Source organism: Drosophila montana, unplaced genomic scaffold (assembly GCF_035044405.1).
Source record: "Drosophila montana isolate Dmon_TW-CO22-7 unplaced genomic scaffold, ASM3504440v1 contig_3733_1, whole genome shotgun sequence".
Classification (NCBI taxonomy): Eukaryota; Metazoa; Arthropoda; class Insecta; order Diptera; family Drosophilidae; genus Drosophila; species Drosophila montana.
This window is the reverse complement of record NW_026998620.1, coordinates 10,315,916-10,331,885: the sequence shown is the minus strand read 5'-3', so window position 1 is coordinate 10,331,885 and position 15,970 is coordinate 10,315,916. Positions and strand designations below refer to the sequence as shown.

At 45.8% G+C, this 15,970-nt stretch overlaps 4 protein-coding genes across 10 annotated transcripts; 2 read left to right on the top strand and 2 right to left on the bottom strand.

Moving 5' to 3' along the window:
• Window positions 1-51: 51 nt before the first annotated feature.
• Window positions 52-3,078, bottom strand: LOC135437174 (oxysterol-binding protein 2-like). The gene is made up of 2 exons (XM_064695040.1): window positions 994-3,078; window positions 52-940 (listed from the first exon to the last, which is right to left on the bottom strand). The coding sequence occupies exons 1-2, from the start codon at window positions 2,623-2,625 to the stop codon at window positions 191-193; spliced, it is 2,382 nt and encodes a 793-aa protein (XP_064551110.1). The 5' UTR covers window positions 2,626-3,078; the 3' UTR covers window positions 52-190.
• A 490-nt stretch (window positions 3,079-3,568) lies between these two features.
• ssh (Protein phosphatase Slingshot) lies at window positions 3,569-10,408 on the bottom strand. 4 transcript variants are annotated; one of them, XM_064695035.1, is made up of 8 exons: window positions 9,942-10,407; window positions 8,237-8,479; window positions 7,734-8,173; window positions 7,606-7,671; window positions 7,342-7,536; window positions 6,947-7,216; window positions 4,566-6,875; window positions 3,569-3,768 (listed from the first exon to the last, which is right to left on the bottom strand). In XM_064695035.1, exons 1-8 carry the CDS (start codon window positions 9,996-9,998, stop codon window positions 3,714-3,716), a joined length of 3,636 nt encoding a protein of 1,211 aa, XP_064551105.1. In that variant the 5' UTR covers window positions 9,999-10,407; the 3' UTR covers window positions 3,569-3,713. The 4 variants fall into 4 exon arrangements, with proteins under 4 accessions (XP_064551105.1, XP_064551106.1, XP_064551107.1 ...); XM_064695036.1 differs by lacking the exon at window positions 9,942-10,407 and adding an exon at window positions 8,573-8,715; XM_064695037.1 differs by lacking the exon at window positions 3,569-3,768 and adding an exon at window positions 3,973-4,164 and having other exon boundaries at window positions 5,018-6,875; window positions 9,942-10,408.
• Window positions 10,409-10,524: 116 nt separating this feature from the next.
• On the top strand, window positions 10,525-12,755 carry Nmnat (nicotinamide mononucleotide adenylyltransferase). 4 transcript variants are annotated; one of them, XR_010437645.1, is made up of 7 exons: window positions 10,525-10,741; window positions 10,813-11,210; window positions 11,266-11,367; window positions 11,425-11,576; window positions 11,793-11,980; window positions 12,135-12,253; window positions 12,325-12,440. XR_010437645.1 is itself a non-coding variant. In XM_064695050.1 (6 exons), the coding sequence occupies exons 1-6, from the start codon at window positions 10,639-10,641 to the stop codon at window positions 12,638-12,640; spliced, it is 1,080 nt and encodes a 359-aa protein (XP_064551120.1). In that variant the 5' UTR covers window positions 10,525-10,638; the 3' UTR covers window positions 12,641-12,755. The 4 variants fall into 4 exon arrangements, 2 of the variants coding, with proteins under 2 accessions (XP_064551120.1, XP_064551121.1); XR_010437644.1 differs by having other exon boundaries at window positions 12,135-12,374; XM_064695050.1 differs by lacking the exons at window positions 11,793-11,980; window positions 12,135-12,253 and adding an exon at window positions 12,593-12,755 and having other exon boundaries at window positions 12,255-12,531.
• A 281-nt stretch (window positions 12,756-13,036) lies between these two features.
• mah (mahogany) lies at window positions 13,037-15,726 on the top strand. The gene is made up of 5 exons (XM_064695046.1): window positions 13,037-13,683; window positions 14,434-14,543; window positions 14,606-14,746; window positions 14,812-15,018; window positions 15,077-15,726. Exons 1-5 carry the CDS (start codon window positions 13,037-13,039, stop codon window positions 15,550-15,552), a joined length of 1,581 nt encoding a protein of 526 aa, XP_064551116.1. The 3' UTR covers window positions 15,553-15,726.
• Window positions 15,727-15,970: the final 244 nt, after the last annotated feature.

Here is a 15,970-nt window from a genome sequence, read left to right as displayed (position 1 = left end):
TGCACTAAGTAGTTGAAAAAATGTTATTACATCGATTAGTTTATAGTTCAGTAAAAGTTATTTATGCTTGACTGTGAGTGTCTTGGGGAGTTGTTTCTTTTTTTGTTTTTTGTTTTTTTTTTTTTGTTTAGGGGTTGAGAGCGAAGTTTCGAGGCTTGCGTATTGAAATAATTCACATAGAGTTCAGCTATTAGTAGATATCTGGACAGCCGCTCCAGTTTTGAGCCGCCTTGGCCTCCCAGTATGTGTTCTTGCAGACGTGCACAAAATTATCGCTACCCTCTTCCTTTTCACGCTTGAACCACATGGGCTCGTACACCGGGTAGGGTCGTCCCTCGGCAGCAGCCTGTTCGGCCTCAGTTTCACGTTCTCTTCGCGCCGTTCGCTGTTTCTCTTCAAGGCGCACTTTCTCCTTGTTGCTTTCCTCCCATGCACCTTCCTCCATAAGTCGCTGATCGGGACGAAGACGCGAGTCCGTGGGCGCTACACCTTCTTCCGGCTCGTTAAGCTGACAGGCAAATGTGGTGAAGTTGTAATACTTTTCCGACTCGGGTGGAGCCGGGCGACGCTTCCATGCAACCTTGTACTCGCCAGTGGTGTAGGTAGGACCCTCCGCTGTGCCGCTGGTGTGCAAGACGGGTGCTATTTCGATTTTGTCGTCCCAGGTACCTCGTACCACCCACTTAGCCTCCTTATTGCGATTGACTACCACGCCTTTCACGCTGCGCTGTACCTCACGGCTGAAATAGGAGTAGGGTATATAGTTTAGGATGCACTTGTTTCCATGCGCTGCATTGGTGCCCTCTATCTCCATCGTTCCGTGCTGATCCACCCAGAGCTTGCCGACGATAATGTTATTCACAGTGGTTGTCACTTTGTGCCAGGAGTAGCGATTGCCACTTTTGGGGAACAAAACGTATGCCCCGCCAAGCGGATTAACCTAAAAAAAAACGGATGGATAACTTTTTTTGGTCAACTATGAGGCAAACTTACCTGCAAATATTTGCCGCGGAACTTGCTCGTCATGGAAAACTCCTGCCAGCATACCCAATCCTTTCCCTCACAGTGCAGAGCAGCTACGGGCGGATGATGTGAAACCTGTTCAGCCAAGCAGCGCCAGCCTAGATCGTCCGTGCGGTCACATTCGTATGTCTCACCCAACAATGGATTAAATGGTTTGCCAGTGCGAATCGCTGTCGTGCCATATGCGGATACCGTAAAGGCCGCCAAATAGGCCAACTGTTCGCTCTCATCGGTGCACGATGCAGCATGATCCAGTATTTCGGCATACTCATAATCCTCGACCAGGCGCTGTAGCAAGGAGAGCGGCTCGTTGAAATTAACGGGCATAGGTATTTTGGACAGATCCTTGCCAATGCAGTTTTTCATGATTGACCAAAGGCTAAGCGGATAGTTAGGCTTGTCCGGCACACTCGTGCGCCGATTCCTGGCCGGCAGCAGCTTCTTGCTACCCCCGCTCGCCCTCGAACTGTTACTTGGTAAATCATCTGGGTTAGCGTTCGCGACGCGATCAACTTTGTCTGCCTCGTCGTCGTCACCGGAGGCCACGCGTACCGCGCTGATAAGACACACTTGCTGTACGGTTTTAATGGTGCGCTTCTGCTCGTCGCTTTCCGATGAGCTGCCTGTCTGGCCCTCCGAGCCGACGTGATCCTCGGAACTGCTGCGTCGCTTGTTAAGCTTCAGTATGAACGTGCCGTCTATTGGCGATTCGCCTGTTCGGCCGTATCCGTATTCCTCGGCATCGAAAAATTCGGTCTCGTCGTCTGAGGTTAAATTCGTGCCGGGGGGCCCTGAGTTTATAGACATGGTTGTGCTGGACGATGCCAACGGCAGCGGCTTGTTGCGGCGCACTAGCACGGCAGCCTGCTCCATTTGCGACTGCTGCTTGGCCATCTGCTCAATGATCTCTTCCAGTCGCTGGCGCTGCTCGCGCTCATGGTGTAACATCTTGGACCATTTGTGGCCCTGCGATTCAGCCGATCGCAGATAGTCGTTGCCCGCATTGATCATTGCATTTGATGTGATCCTGAAGAGTGTGGCGCGCTCGTTGACAATCTTTGTACGACTCGCCAGCGATTCCTCCTCATTTGATTCCAGATCGTTTAGTGCTCGCTGAAGTGCTGCGCCGTGCTTGGTTATCAGATCGTAGCATGTGCGCATGTTCTCCAGGCGTTCGGTGAGGTCGCGCACCACAGTGTTGATCTCCTGACTGGGCACCACCTGCGCCGTCTCCTCGGCCTCCTCCTCTTCGCTCTCGATGGCCCGTATGGCCTTCACTTTGGCCAGCTCCAACGATGTCACCCACGACTGCCGCTCGACCTCATTGGCCGCTTTGATGTGGAAGGTTTGTGTGCCGCCGTTTGAGATGACAAACGTGCACGAATCCACGGTGTGTATGAGCGCACCATGGAGCGATATCGTACCGCGGCATGTGTGATTGATCTCCGATTGGTTGCGGTAGTAGCTCAGCACACCCTTGGATAGCACAAACCAGCGACGCTGGTAGCCCTTGATGTAGTTGGTCCACTTTAGCAGCCAGCCCTTCATTTGGGGATCGCCCCCGCCCTTTTCGGCCGCTGGCTTTGCCGCAGCGTCCGCCATGCTCACAATCGGTCTGCCCCGCTGCCGTGCTTGTGCCCACCGTGACAATACAAATCTATTAACACTCGCTTGCCTACGACCTCGACCGCTTGTTGACCGATTCAGACTCAGATTCGGTTTCGCAAACGCCACGTACAATCGTAACGGAGGGGATGGGTATGACAACAACTCCAAATCCAAGTCCGTAACAAAATATTTAATTAGCTGCTGTTTGTAGCAGCTGCTGGCATTATTAATTACACTTTGGCAGCATTCGTAATCGCGTACACAATAAATTTCGTTACTTTAGCGGCAATACTAAGTACTTTTTTTTCTGCACAAAATAAAGAAACTGTGGAAGTCAAGTGCGCATTGGTGTGCGTGTGTATTGGTGTATGTGTGTGGCTGTGTTGTGTGAGATATTTGTAGTGTGACCGAATCTAGCAACTGCAAATATACTTCTTTTTTAACTAAATGCATGTTATTTGTTTGGTTAATTAAAATGCTTACTTAATAAATTAATTTTTTATTGACAATATGTTTACGATGTAAGCAGTGTGTTCAAGCTCATTACAGCATTGAGTTTTCAGTTTCTTTTCTTATTTTTTTAAATACTATAAACAGCTAGTGCTGCCAACTGTTCTTAAGAAAATACTACACACATACACCAAAACTTTCGCCAGAACCGCGGCAATTTAAATTGTATGTTCTTTGTACATGCAAATAATATTAAATCTAGGTGTAATTTTGTTAACGATAATTGAAAACAGCCAACAGTTGTGCAATTTATTTTCAAACTCAGTGAGCGATGACGCTAAGTATACCTGAGTAATCTGATACATTTTAAAATTACGACTCAATATGTGCCGTGGGCCTGTTGATTAATTCGAAGTTGGCTTTTACGACTGCCCCTCGCAGCTGCATGTGGCTGACACACACACATACCCACAATGACTCACTTCGCTTGGTGGCAATAAAATAAATATAGTTATTAATATTGGTATCGCGAGTTAATTGACATATCAAATTTTATAAATTAATTAATTAAATATGTTTCGGGGATAGTTCATTAAAAGAACATAGGTGGGGTGACATCAAGGTTCGGTGGCTCACTTCTTACACTCGGCCCAGGAGTAGCGAAAGGTGGCTATCATGCGGTAAAGGCTGCAAATACAAACTTGGTCGTAAAAGCTGATGGCAAAGTTCATTGGACGACAAACATAATAAATACATACAAACACATACAGACAGACAAATATAATGCGACTGAGTCAGCTAACGGGCACAGGCACAGGTGGAGTCAGAAGCGAACGAATGAACAAACACAAGTCACCACATGAAATACATATGTGTATACACATACATACATATATATACAATAAATCATTTATTCGTAGGCAGTTCTTGCATAATATAAAATAAATATATGTATATAGTTACAAGTAATTTAAAAATACAAAATACAGTTTCATTTTCATAGTTTGTTTTTGTTTTTTTTTCGTCCCTGACGGCACTTTTCACAAAACATTTAGGTATTGGATGTTGAAATGGATGTGGGTTCTGTGGATAGGATCACTAAAACAAACGCTTCACAAATAAACAATTTAATGGATGGATTGTACAGAGCTTTAAAGAGATATATGTATAGAGACAGACAGTGAGTGAGAGAAGGGGGGCGCGTGGGCGAGAGAGTTACAAATGTAACGCAACGTGAACAGTGAATAAAAGCAAAAATACATAAAATAAATACAAATAATAGGCAAGTGTCGAGCTGAAAAGCAAAAATAATAATGGCTTTAGGACTGCTTAGTTACTATTTTTATGAGTTCTGTGTCAAAATGGGTGTCGGTGTCTGTGTGTGTGTGTGTGTGTGTATGCGTGTGTGTGTGTGTCCGCGAGAGAGTGAGAGAGAGAGAGCGAGAGAGAGAAATTGTGTGTAGTAAGAAAGAGCATTCCTTTACATTGTATTGTATGCAGCGGTGTTGAAGCTTTGCTTTGGTAAACTTAGCCTAGTGAGTGGATGGGTCTTTCCATGCTGCGCTAGACGGCGATGTTGCACTTGTTGTTGCTGCTCAGATTGTTGCAGATGAGCTATGGTGTTGTGCTGATTCTGTTGCAGCTGGTTTAGATTAGTGGCATTGTGTCGGGCAGGTGCGGGCGGTGGTCGATTCTCGCTGTAATCGTGTGCTCTGTTTGACAGCGATCGATCGTAGTAGGAGCGAGGGCGTTGCCTCAAACTAGGGACGCTTATGGTGCCGCTGATGGTTGCGGTGGTGGTATTGGTGGTTATGTTGTTGGTGGGTGGCGGCAGTGTTGTGGTTATTGGCGTTGCCGCAGCAGGATTGTTACTATAGGAAGTGTTTTGATATTTATGCACTAGACCTTTTACATTACGATCACAAGTTTCGCTTACGCTGGAGTCGGACGAGTTGGCCGATGTGCTGGACGACGACTTGGCCGTCGTTGTATTTGCAGCCACATTGTCCACCAACACATGATCCGCATGCTGAGCAACCGGTGAAGAGGGCAGTGATTGATGTGTCGCTTTTTTGATTGGAACAGTTGCAGTAACATTAGCGCCGGCAGCTGTGCTGCCAATGCCCGGCACACCCACCACTACCGCTTTGGCTTCAAAGTTTTGCTTGAGTATTTGCACATTGCCCGAAATCCGCTGATCTTCGGCCACAGCAAGGCTTTGAGTGCGCATTACCACTACTAGATCGGCTGCTGTGTTCTTGTTCTCGATATCGCTTGTGTGCATGAGCTCCTCGCTGTTGCAGCGCAATGGCTGGCGCTGGCGCGTAGTGCTCGCCGAGGAAGCGCTGCGAAACAGATTGGCACATTTCTTTTCACCCGCCACCGCCACCGCTGCCGCCGCGTCTAGATCATCCAGCTCGTTCTCCTGGCAGCGTTTCTTGAGTGTCGTGTTCTCCTCCAATTTCTGTTTGGTGCGCTTTACTGTGCCCAGCTGCGATTCGCTTGCATTGCAGTTGCTCGTAGTGGTGCTGCTGCTACTGCGCTTCAGATCCTGAATTTCACCCTCGAAAATGGCTGTGGTGTTGCGATTGCTGTCATAGTAGCTGCAGGAACTTGTACGCAGCGGCAAGCTGCTGCGATTGTCGCCTGATCCCCAGCTGGCATGGCGTGAGGGCAGCTCGCGCTGTCGCGGACCGCGCGTGCGAAGTACGGCACTAGGTGTTACATTTGACTGCTGGGGCACTGCGTCAAGAATGATCCCACCGCTGGGTCCAAACGATTCCGTCCAGGATTGCGTTTTGCGTCGATGACGTTTCTCCCGCTCATCCGCCTGCCCCACAGTCGAGGTGAATACTTCCGAAGTACTGGAATCGCGACGCGAAAAAGATGTTTGCGTAATCAGCTTGGACAGTGAGGTCCACACAGGTCCTTGTGATTGCGCTGGCTGCGTCTGGGCTGGGGCCTGCGACAGCAGACTGGGACGCGGTGGCTCCTGATGAGCCTCGAGATCATGGACACGCGTACGAACTGACAAGGGCGTGTTCTTCTGTATGTGCAGCACCTGATTCTGGGTGACGCTATAGTTTTCGCCATTACTGCCTGGAAAACGCATGTTTTTCGGCTCCTCCGCCACGCTACGTTCTGGCGTTAGATTCTCCATAGATTGGCTTTGCTGCTTGATCACTTCAACGGCACATTGTGTTTTGGGCGATGTGCTGCTCGAGCGACGCATCATGCGACGCTGTTTTTGTGCGCTGCTGCGACGATACTGGCCACGATCGCTGCTGTCCTGTTGCTCAGCGGCCGACTCGCCAGTTGATTTCGATTTGGCCTGATTGAGCGCCTGTATCAGTGGCGTTGGCTCACTGCCCGGTAGAAGGCGTGCGTCCTTTGTGCTTTTCAGATTGGTCTCACTCTTGCTACGCTGCAGCTTCTCCTTATTCTTCATTGCATCCAGCATTCCGCTGTACGTTTCCAACTGATTGAGAAAATTCTTGTTCGGCTTAATGCAGTTACGACGCTTCTTTACATGCTCCAGGGCGCGCTGGAACTCCCATTTGTATGCCTTCATTGCATAAGCAATGACCACAGAAGCAGATCGACTTACACCCATTTTACAGTGCACCAGCACCTTGGAACCTTCGGTCTTGGCGCGAGTTATATAGCGAAATGTGTCATCCCAGTACTTAAGAAGATTCGTTTTCTCATCGTCATAGACGCGTACATTGAAGTACTCAAAGGTGCCCGGAAAGAAGTTATCAATCTCGCGGGTCACGTTCAGAATGTGTCGAACACTGTGTGGAAAATAAATATATATATTCGCTGGCTTCAGCATTAACAAACTTGGTTTACTTTTTGAACTTACCCATTCTTTTGCAACTCCTCCAAATTGCTAGCATTCCATTCCGAGCCCAAATAGACGTGCTCAAATATTTCAGTGGGCGCATCCATTTGACCCAATATACGCAGCATTTCGGCATCAATAAATGACTTGTACTCGCCCAGATCCATATCTAATAAATCTTCTAGGCGACCGCGTATATACTTGGAGGTAACTTCATCCAAATCCACCGACATCATGATTGCTTTGAGCTTCATTTTAATGACACTTTCAGTTTCCTCCTTGGCGGTTGGCCTGCAAACAACAGAGGCACAGATTTAAAACATAATCTATGATCATGTTCTGTACAAAATTTTATAACGATTCGCAAAGCAGTTAAATCTGCTGGCAACTGGCACAAGTTTAGTTTAGTTTCCTACTTGTTTCTTATGGCATCTGGTGAGGGCGGGCGCCGACTCTCGAGGGCATCCATGGCATTCCATTCGTTTAAACACGACTGATCCGACTCTATGCGACTTTCGTAGATGGATAGCCAATCGTGCGATGGTCCGCTTGGATAGAAATTGTTTTCACGAGCCTTTCGAGACACTTTGTGCAGCGTTTGCAGCGCTGACCTATAATTATAAGACCAAAGAATGAATGAAATATATGCGCATTTAGAGTTCTTTGAGAAAATAGCTTACCACATAGCTTGCACCGATACGGGCTTAAATATGTGGGTCTTCTCGTAGACGGCGACGCTAAAACCACTGCAAAAATTGAATAAGATTAAGTTAAATGACAAAATTGGGAGAGTTAATTCAACACCCACCCGTCGCCGTCCAGGTGAATTGTGGTATCCGCGAGTATGGGCACGACTAGGCCAATGGTCGTCCGCTCGTTGCAATCAATGCCCAGCAGACATGATTCCTCCATGCCCGAGGTATTCTTGTTGCTGTCGCCGGCGCCAGCAATTGCCGTATCCCGACCATCGACATCACATTTTAGGCTTTGACGATTGGCGTTAATAGCTAGACGCTTCGCCGTTTCCTCTTGAGCGAGTTGCTGTGTCTTGTGGCTATCCACGGATAGCTGGCGTTGCGCAACAGGTGTTCCGGGCGGTGCTGGCGTTGCGCTAGCCGTCGACTTAACAGAATTATGACGCATGATTTTAGTGCGTCGCTCACTACTAGCCGCCGTGCGGCAACAGCTCCGCGAGGCAATCACAAGGTAGCGAGTACGATTCGAACGCTGCGACTCCAGTTTGACAGCCTGTAAAGATAAGAGCTGTATGAGCAATTGATAGTCCAATAAATAGATATTCATTGTACTCACCATTTTCAAGGTGTCCTCACGTTGCAGTAAATAGAACATGGACTGTAAATGCAGCTGTATGTCCGAGTTATTGCTTTGCGTACTATTGCTGGATCGCGTCGAGTCAGTGCTAAGGCGACGCTCCGCGCGTTGCGGTATGTCCTTGAGTGCCAACACCAGAGCGGTGCCTTTGCCAGCAAAATAGCATTCACTCCTTTCGCTTTTATTGTTACTGTTGCCCTCATCGTCATCAGCCTCGCCATCCTGTAAATAAATTCCATATGTTGTTTATTTCCTTATTCAATTTCTTTCACTTCTTCCGCGAATTGCGATTGCAGCGAAGTGACTCAGACTCACCCAACGGTGTATACAAAATATAATATCTGATTCTGACATTTTTGGAGTTAAGTGAAATTCGTAACCAAACAAACTTTTGATGATGAATTGCTTTGCAGTGAGAGAGAGAGAGAGAGAGAGAGAGAGAGAGAGAGAGAGAAGCGGAGAGCAGGCGAGCGTCGCCACCTACATGGTGGGTAGCTTATGTTTACAATATTGTCTAATGAATAAAAATTCCAAGGGCAGGCCGTAGCCAAGGTCTTGAGAACTATTTTTGGGGGGGCGAGGACGTTGCCGTCGTTGCGCTAACGGAACCAGCAAGAAAAATCACAGAGCGACGTTGACAAAACTACAAATAAGGCAATGCAAAATTTTCAATTTATTGAAAATGGAAGAGAGCGCGCGAGACATGGTGCGGCAGCTGCGACGTCGCGACGTCTGCTCGGATTTGCTTGAGTTACAACAATAAATAACAACAAGAGGAAAGAGCACTCTAGTCGACGGTTGCCAATTAATAGATACCCTGTAATCAGATTCGATCTGCCATAGTATACATTCGAAAACCTGACGAGAGCCTATCTCTATACCTCTTATATTTTACGATATATGCTCAAAAACCCAAGGCTGATAAGAGAGGAGTTGTTAATAATTAAAAACATCCCATAAGAAGTTTGGTACAGAGGAATATTATATTTTAAATTTTAAATATCCAGCCATAATGGTTCCCGCACTATCTAGTTCTCAAAGTGTCTGAAGCAAACCGACTGCTAAATATATTAGCTCAAAACAATTATACCCTTTTTTCACCCATTTTCAATAGGTATTGGATATATAATCAACAACAACAACTACCACATCAAACAACAAACAGATGCGCGAATTGTGGCGCGACTGATGATGACGCTGACAAAACGCCCACAACAAGACAAACAGTCAGAGAGCGGCGCGTAGAGCGAGACTGGAGCGCCTTTGATGATATTCGCATTTAAATAAATTGGCCATATGGGCAAGAAGCACACGTATACACAACAAAAGGATCACTGACGAGCACGGAACACGCACAGGAAGTGTTTATAGGCGGTGGCCATAGCACGCGCACACACACACACACCACCCAACTCAAATGAGCTACATTAGCAACGCGTAACCAAAACAAAGCAAAATCATAGAGAGAGTGAGAGAGCGCGAGCGAGCGAGTGAGTGCTTGATTACAGCACACACAACACATACAAACAAATAAACAAATGCGTAGCTGGTTGCAGCTGTAAAATTGCACCTTACATAGAAATGGGGCAACTCACATATTTTGCAGGCCGCCCGTTGCGCCCACTTCCTACTTCACATTAACTGCATAGACATAACAATTTATATATAAATTCATACAACTCACCGAATTCGAGCATGAGCCCGCCACACTTGGCGAGCGCTGCACTGTCACTAGCGCCATTGTGTTCTGTTGGTGTTGGGTGCTTCTTCTGCTGCTACTTCGTATCCAAGGCCTTCGTTATGGCCTATGCTGGCCGCGTGCTTTTTCCTATCCTTTGCTGAGGTTCGTTGGGCTTATGTGCGTGTGTGTCTGTGTGTATGTTGAGTCAAGTGTTGGGGCGAAAATTCACAAATGCATTTTCATTTTGTCGACGTCGTTTCCTCTCCGTTGTTTTTGCACTCGGCACTTCGTCTTGTCTAACTTAAAAGGCTAAGATTATGGCGGCACGTTGCACCGAACTGCAAAAACAGCACACGCCCGTTCAAACGATTAACAGCGCACAACGTATACGAATAAATATGATAAATGTTTTTACAAAAAAGTTTTCGTTAAAGAGCCAGAGCCAAAGGCAGTTTAGCACGACGACGCCATATTTAATTTTATAGTCGATAACAGGTACTACGAGTTCTGAAACTTATCGAATAAGTACAAACTTGCTCATATTTGCACAGGTTGGCAGCTCACGATAATAAATATATCGACTGTGCAGCGAATAGAGAGGTTGTGGTGCGGCGTAAACAGATGGCGAAATTACTTAAGACGAGGAAGTTATTGAATTACTAATATACGTTTCGGTGGCTCCTGCCCATTATTAAGGCAAATGTCCGGCTTCATTGAGGAAAAAACCTGTATGTTGCCACGCGTAGCGCTCATAGCGTGTGGATGCTTTAGCCCTCCAACGCCTATGCATTTGCGTTTGTTCGGTAAGTAATTTGTTTACGACGGCCCGGTGATAATCGATATTGACATTGACATTGAATCTCATGTTAAACAGAGATAGCACGAGATTACTTTGAGCTTCGTGGTACACATAAGGTTGTGGGTGGCATTATATCACCCACACATGATTCCTATGGCAAGAAAGGACTGGCGCCTTCGATGGATCGCTGCGCCATGATAAAGCTTGCGGTTCAGACCTCCAACTGGATACGTTTATCCGACTGGGAGGTACACCAGCCGCAATGGATGCGCACACAATCCGTGCTGCAGCATCACCAGAACTACTTAAACAACTATATCAACTCGCCGGGCGATGAGGAGCAAAATGGCCTACTACCTGGTTGGTTGCCACTCGGTCTTCGCGAACGTCGTGATCCCATAAGTCTAAAGCTGCTATGTGGCGCCGATTTACTAGAATCTTTTGCAGTGCCCGGTTTGTGGGCCAACGAGGATGTAAGACACTTGTTGCTTAGCTGAGAAATAATAAATAATTCCAAGTTTCTACTAGATTGAAGAAATTGTTGCGAACCATGGACTAGTTGTCATATCCCGCTGTGGCTCAAATCCTGAGAAATTCATATTTGAATCGGATATTCTAACCAAATATCAGGTGAGTGTGCAAAATGCTAAACGAAATGCTTATATTAATACCCATTTAATTTTGTAGCGCAACATAACGCTTATTACAAACTGGGTGCCCAACGAAGTCAGCTCTTCTCTGGTGCGCCGTCTCCTAAATCGAGGTGAATCGGTCAAGTACCTTCTAGATGAGCTGGTGCTCAGTTATATAAACCGTCAGGGGTTGTACAATGTGAAATCGTAAGTGCCAACGTTTGTTCAGCCCACAATTCATTCATTTTTGGCACCACGCTTAAAACTTGATACGTACACTGATTGGACTTAGTTAGAGCCCCTTGCTGCATCCTGACACTGCCATCGACACTCAGCCACACTCTGCCAGAACATAGCGACCATGCAATTGCAACACAACCAACTATTTGTAATTCTCTCTTTTGCAATGATTTCATACTGAAGGCAGGATACTCCGCCTGAGGGCAAATCATGACGCTGTCTGCACTGCACCTTGCACCATTTAGAAATAGCACCAACAGATCAACAAACGCAGGAGCACCACCAACACCAAAACCACCATCAGCAACAATATAACCACTATCAGCAATCAACTCAAGATCTACTCGTGCAGTGGCGCCTGTTCATGGAGTGTGAGTGTGCAAAAGCAGAGAATTCATAATAGAAATTTTTAAATTTATAGTTTGCCAATTTTCTTACTCTTGCATGTAAATATACACTCTTTTGTTAATACATAACTACACTTATGTACACTTCTTATACGCCTGCTGGTTTATGGTGTTCCAGTGTACGTATCAGCTTAGGTTGCACCCAATTTCTTTGAAAGAATAACCCATTCATATAACACGCTATAACTTGTTGTTGTTGTTGTTGTACTGACACGCATACATTTATGATGGATTGTAGTAAGTATATAACGGATGCAGTGCGTCCAAATCGTTTGAATTTCAATCGCGTTTACATGGATAATAACAAGAATTCAGTGAAATTGGACAATGATCAATCGGAACAGCTAATGGATGAATCGGACAGTCCGCTTAGGCAGCAGACAGCACGCGTCTTTTGCTGTGGCGAAACGACACGGGCCACCACCAAGCTGCTCCTGAACCGCTCAGGACCGGGTCAGGCCGTGCAGGTCATAACAGTACAGGCCAAAGACAACGGCAGCAACGACGCCTTGGAGGCAAGTAAAAGATGTTACATTTATAGAGCTTAGCTAATGATATCAATCGAAACTCTTGCAGCAAACGCAGGCCAAGAAACAGAAGATTGCCCAAGTGCAGCAGGTCTGAAGTGCTCAAACGAGAAATTACGGATTAATACAGGCTGGATACTTACAATGGACTATGTTTTTGGTGTTGTAGATATCATATTGTAAAAATAAATAAATGTTATTTACTGGTTAAATGTGGCTTAACTCCTAGTGACAAGAAGGCTCATTTCTTTCTCCTCTTTGGGTCAGTCCATCAACTGGAAGGCATTGAACTTGCTACTTTCTATTGAAGCGCGTTCTTGCTACGTGCATTGACATTGCATCGAGAGGGCTTCCCAGTTGCTGCACACCCTTGCCCAGTTGGCATATCATGTGACAAACTGTTGCAAGCTGCTTGGCATTGCTTGATTCTGGACTTGGAAGCACCATCAGTTGCGCGCTTTCAGTCGCCGCGTTTGGTTCGTAGCTTGAGTGAATGTTTTTCTTTCGGCGTTCTAATGTCAAGCCCCCGCCACGCCCCTCTCGAGCACCGTCCTTTGCGTTGCCCAAGCGCCATTCGCCCGTGCTGCTGAAGCCGTCGCATCAACACGATCAGCTACCATTTTTGCGACGCTCTCGGTTCAGCGCCTTGCCGCACTTTCGTGCCTACGAGGATGAGCCGGAGAGCCTTTCCTTGTTCATTGCCATTCTCTATGTGGTGGACCTGTTTGGTATCTTTCCGTTTTTGACGCTGCCCTCACTGCTGGTTCGCCTGGGTTACTTTGGCTTGCTGCTAGTTTTGTCCATCATCTTTCTGCAAATGTACACATCCTTTCTGCTGTCGCAATGCTGGACTATGGCCGAGTATTTGGATCCCTCGATACTGCAGAAACGCAACTACCCTTATGCTGCACTCGCAGAACTGGCCTATGGACCCTATGTGAGCCTGTTGGTATCGGTGCTGCTGGACCTGAGCATCTTTGCCATGGCTGTGCCCACCATTGTCATGGCTGCCGAGAATCTGGAGGCCGTCGTGCTCCGCATGAGCGCTGGCCAGTACAATATCTCCTACTGCTATTGGGCCATTGTTGTGGGTCTCGTAATCTGTCCACTCATGTGGCTTGGCAGTCCCAAGCACATGCGGTAATACGATCTTTTTACATGCAATGGCATTTTAGGTCCTAATGCATCATAGGAGACATATCCGATTTAATTATGTATATTTGTTCTTGAGCAAGTTGCCGTAGGGAGTGGATATAGTCATTTACGTTTATGTAGTCGTCTGACTGCTTCCAAAAATTCAAATGAAAATATTCTCTTAATTTTAAGGCTATTGCAATATATCTTTAAATTAGTTGCATGTGGTAGGACTGGAACACTACATTATATACCTTCCATAAAAAATTTGTAAAGCGAACGATTAATTTGAGCAGAGAACAGAACAGAAACAGAATTTTATAATATATAGTTATAATCAACCTTACTTTGTCAACTATGCTCTTCGCCTAAAATAATCCAACATCCATACACCTGGAATTTGAGACCATATTCTCGTTGTTGAGAAGAAAATCTTATATGTTTTGATGGACATTCTTAGTATACTCAAAAATAATGAGATTAGGAAATATTTATTTAATTTGGACTAATACTTATAGAGCTGTCGAAAATTAAGGATGTTTTTGAACAACTGTTTTATTTTTCAAGATAACTTAACTATCTAACAAATACCGTGCTTCATAAAATCTGAGTAAAATACTTTCAATATCGAACTATTTTCATATAAAGGTGCTTAAGTAACTTTTGTATATGTCTGCAAGGGTATTGAATCTTCTGCAATCCGAGTGTAATTATTCTCAGCTAGTTAACATTTTTCTTTATTTTCTCATCTATCAGAGGCCTGGCCATTATAGCCGCTTGTGTGTTGATTATAATTGTGGGGCTGCTTTGGTATTGCCTGCTCGATGCGCCTGCGATTGGAGCACCTTTTCAAGGAATCTCGATGGGTGCGCAAGCCCCCGACTAAATAATATCAATGAATATGTATATATTGGTTTTGGTTTTACAGAGCTACCTGGTTTTCTGACTATCCTGAGCAGCTACAGCATTCTGGCCTTCCAGTTCGACATCCATCCCATGCTGCTGACGCTGCAAATTGATATGAAACGCAAATCGCAAGTGTCCTGGGCGGCGCTCGTTGGCATTGCCAGTAAGTGGAGACATGTTGGACTTATTGGACTAAATGCCGCAACACGTTGATCTCAATCTGTTTAGTCACTTGCAGTGTGGCCATTGTTGGTGCCATCATAGCCGCCTACAAGTTCGGAGCCCTGATTGCCAGCAATCTGCTGCACTCGCTTCCCACCAGCGTGCCCTTCTATGTGATGCTGATACTGATGTCGCTGCAGCTGTGCTTCTCGGTGACTGTGGCCAGCTCGGCCATGTTTCTGCAGATCGAGAACTTCTTCAAGTTGCCCGAGTGTGAGTCAAGGAATGATAGTCCAGTCTCTAGCAGTGTCTTAACCTCTTTCATTTTTAGCTCTTTCCTGCAAACGCATTCTAATACGTTCCTGTGTGCTGGCCCTGGAGGTGCTCGTGGCCGAGTTTGTGCCCAGCTTTGATACGCTCATGGATGTGGTTGGTGGCACTATCACTGGTCCCTTGGTGTTTATTCTGCCGCCCTTGCTGTACCGTCGCATTCGGCGCATGGAGCGCGTGCATCAGCGAATTGCTGCCGAGGCCAGCTATGGCAGCCTGCCGCTGGATCTCAACTACGATCCCATTGAGCTGGAAATGGAGCCGCTTTTGGTGGCGGCCAAGCCGCATACAACGCAAGGCTGTTGGCTGCGTCTGGTGCGTCTGTTGCATCGCTTGGAATGCGACATATCCTGCACCATGGGAGTGTTGATCTTTGGCTTATTGGCCACATTTCTGTCCACCTATCTGAATTTGTTTACCCTTGCGGATCTATTCAAGAACAATTCACCCTGCCTCAGCAATCTAACGGCGCATTAGTGGAAGTTTTCTTGTAGTTTTAATGCCATGCATGGATTCACCCTGAGCTTAAAGTTAAGATTTAGACATCTCTATTAATATAAACTATCATTAACTAGCTCGTCAATGTTGATGCGTTGAAAATATAGTTTTTTATTTCCGTCCTTCGACAAGTTCAAAAACCTCAAATGCCAAATTTGATGCAATATTTGTTTAATTATTATGTTTTATAATATAAACTACAAATTTAATAAATTTTTTATATTATATATTATATTTTTTATATTATATCACGCAAATATGTACTACCTGTGTGCTTAAGCTCACACCTGCTTGTGTGTGTGTGTGTGTGTGTGCGAGTGTGTTTAATTAGTTAAGCTTTATTAAAACATACGTTAAACACAACTATTTTTTGGGCAACTGCAGAACTGCGCATCAT

Bases quoted from the DNA above. Each gene is read 5' to 3' on its own strand.
- Nmnat (XM_064695050.1), top strand. From the start codon at position 10,639: ATGTCCGGCTTCATTGAGGAAAAAACCTGTATGTTGCCACGCGTAGCG. The intron at 11,577-12,254 runs GTAAGTGCCAAC...GATGGATTGTAG, and splicing joins GGGTTGTACAATGTGAAATC to TAAGTATATAACGGATGCAG. The intron at 12,532-12,592 runs GCAAGTAAAAGA...AAACTCTTGCAG, and splicing joins GCAGCAACGACGCCTTGGAG to CAAACGCAGGCCAAGAAACA.
- LOC135437174 (XM_064695040.1), bottom strand. From the start codon at position 2,625: ATGGCGGACGCTGCGGCAAAGCCAGCGGCCGAAAAGGGCGGGGGCGAT. The intron at 941-993 runs GTAAGTTTGCCT...GTTTTTTTTTAG, and splicing joins TCCGCGGCAAATATTTGCAG to GTTAATCCGCTTGGCGGGGC.
- mah (XM_064695046.1), top strand. From the start codon at position 13,037: ATGTTTTTCTTTCGGCGTTCTAATGTCAAGCCCCCGCCACGCCCCTCT. The intron at 14,544-14,605 runs GTGCGCAAGCCC...TTGGTTTTACAG, and splicing joins TTTTCAAGGAATCTCGATGG to AGCTACCTGGTTTTCTGACT. The intron at 14,747-14,811 runs GTAAGTGGAGAC...CAATCTGTTTAG, and splicing joins GGCGCTCGTTGGCATTGCCA to TCACTTGCAGTGTGGCCATT.
- ssh (XM_064695035.1), bottom strand. From the start codon at position 9,998: ATGGCGCTAGTGACAGTGCAGCGCTCGCCAAGTGTGGCGGGCTCATGC. The intron at 7,672-7,733 runs GTGGGTGTTGAA...CAATTTTTGCAG, and splicing joins ATTCACCTGGACGGCGACGG to TGGTTTTAGCGTCGCCGTCT. The intron at 7,217-7,341 runs GTAGGAAACTAA...TGTTGTTTGCAG, and splicing joins CCAGATGCCATAAGAAACAA to GCCAACCGCCAAGGAGGAAA.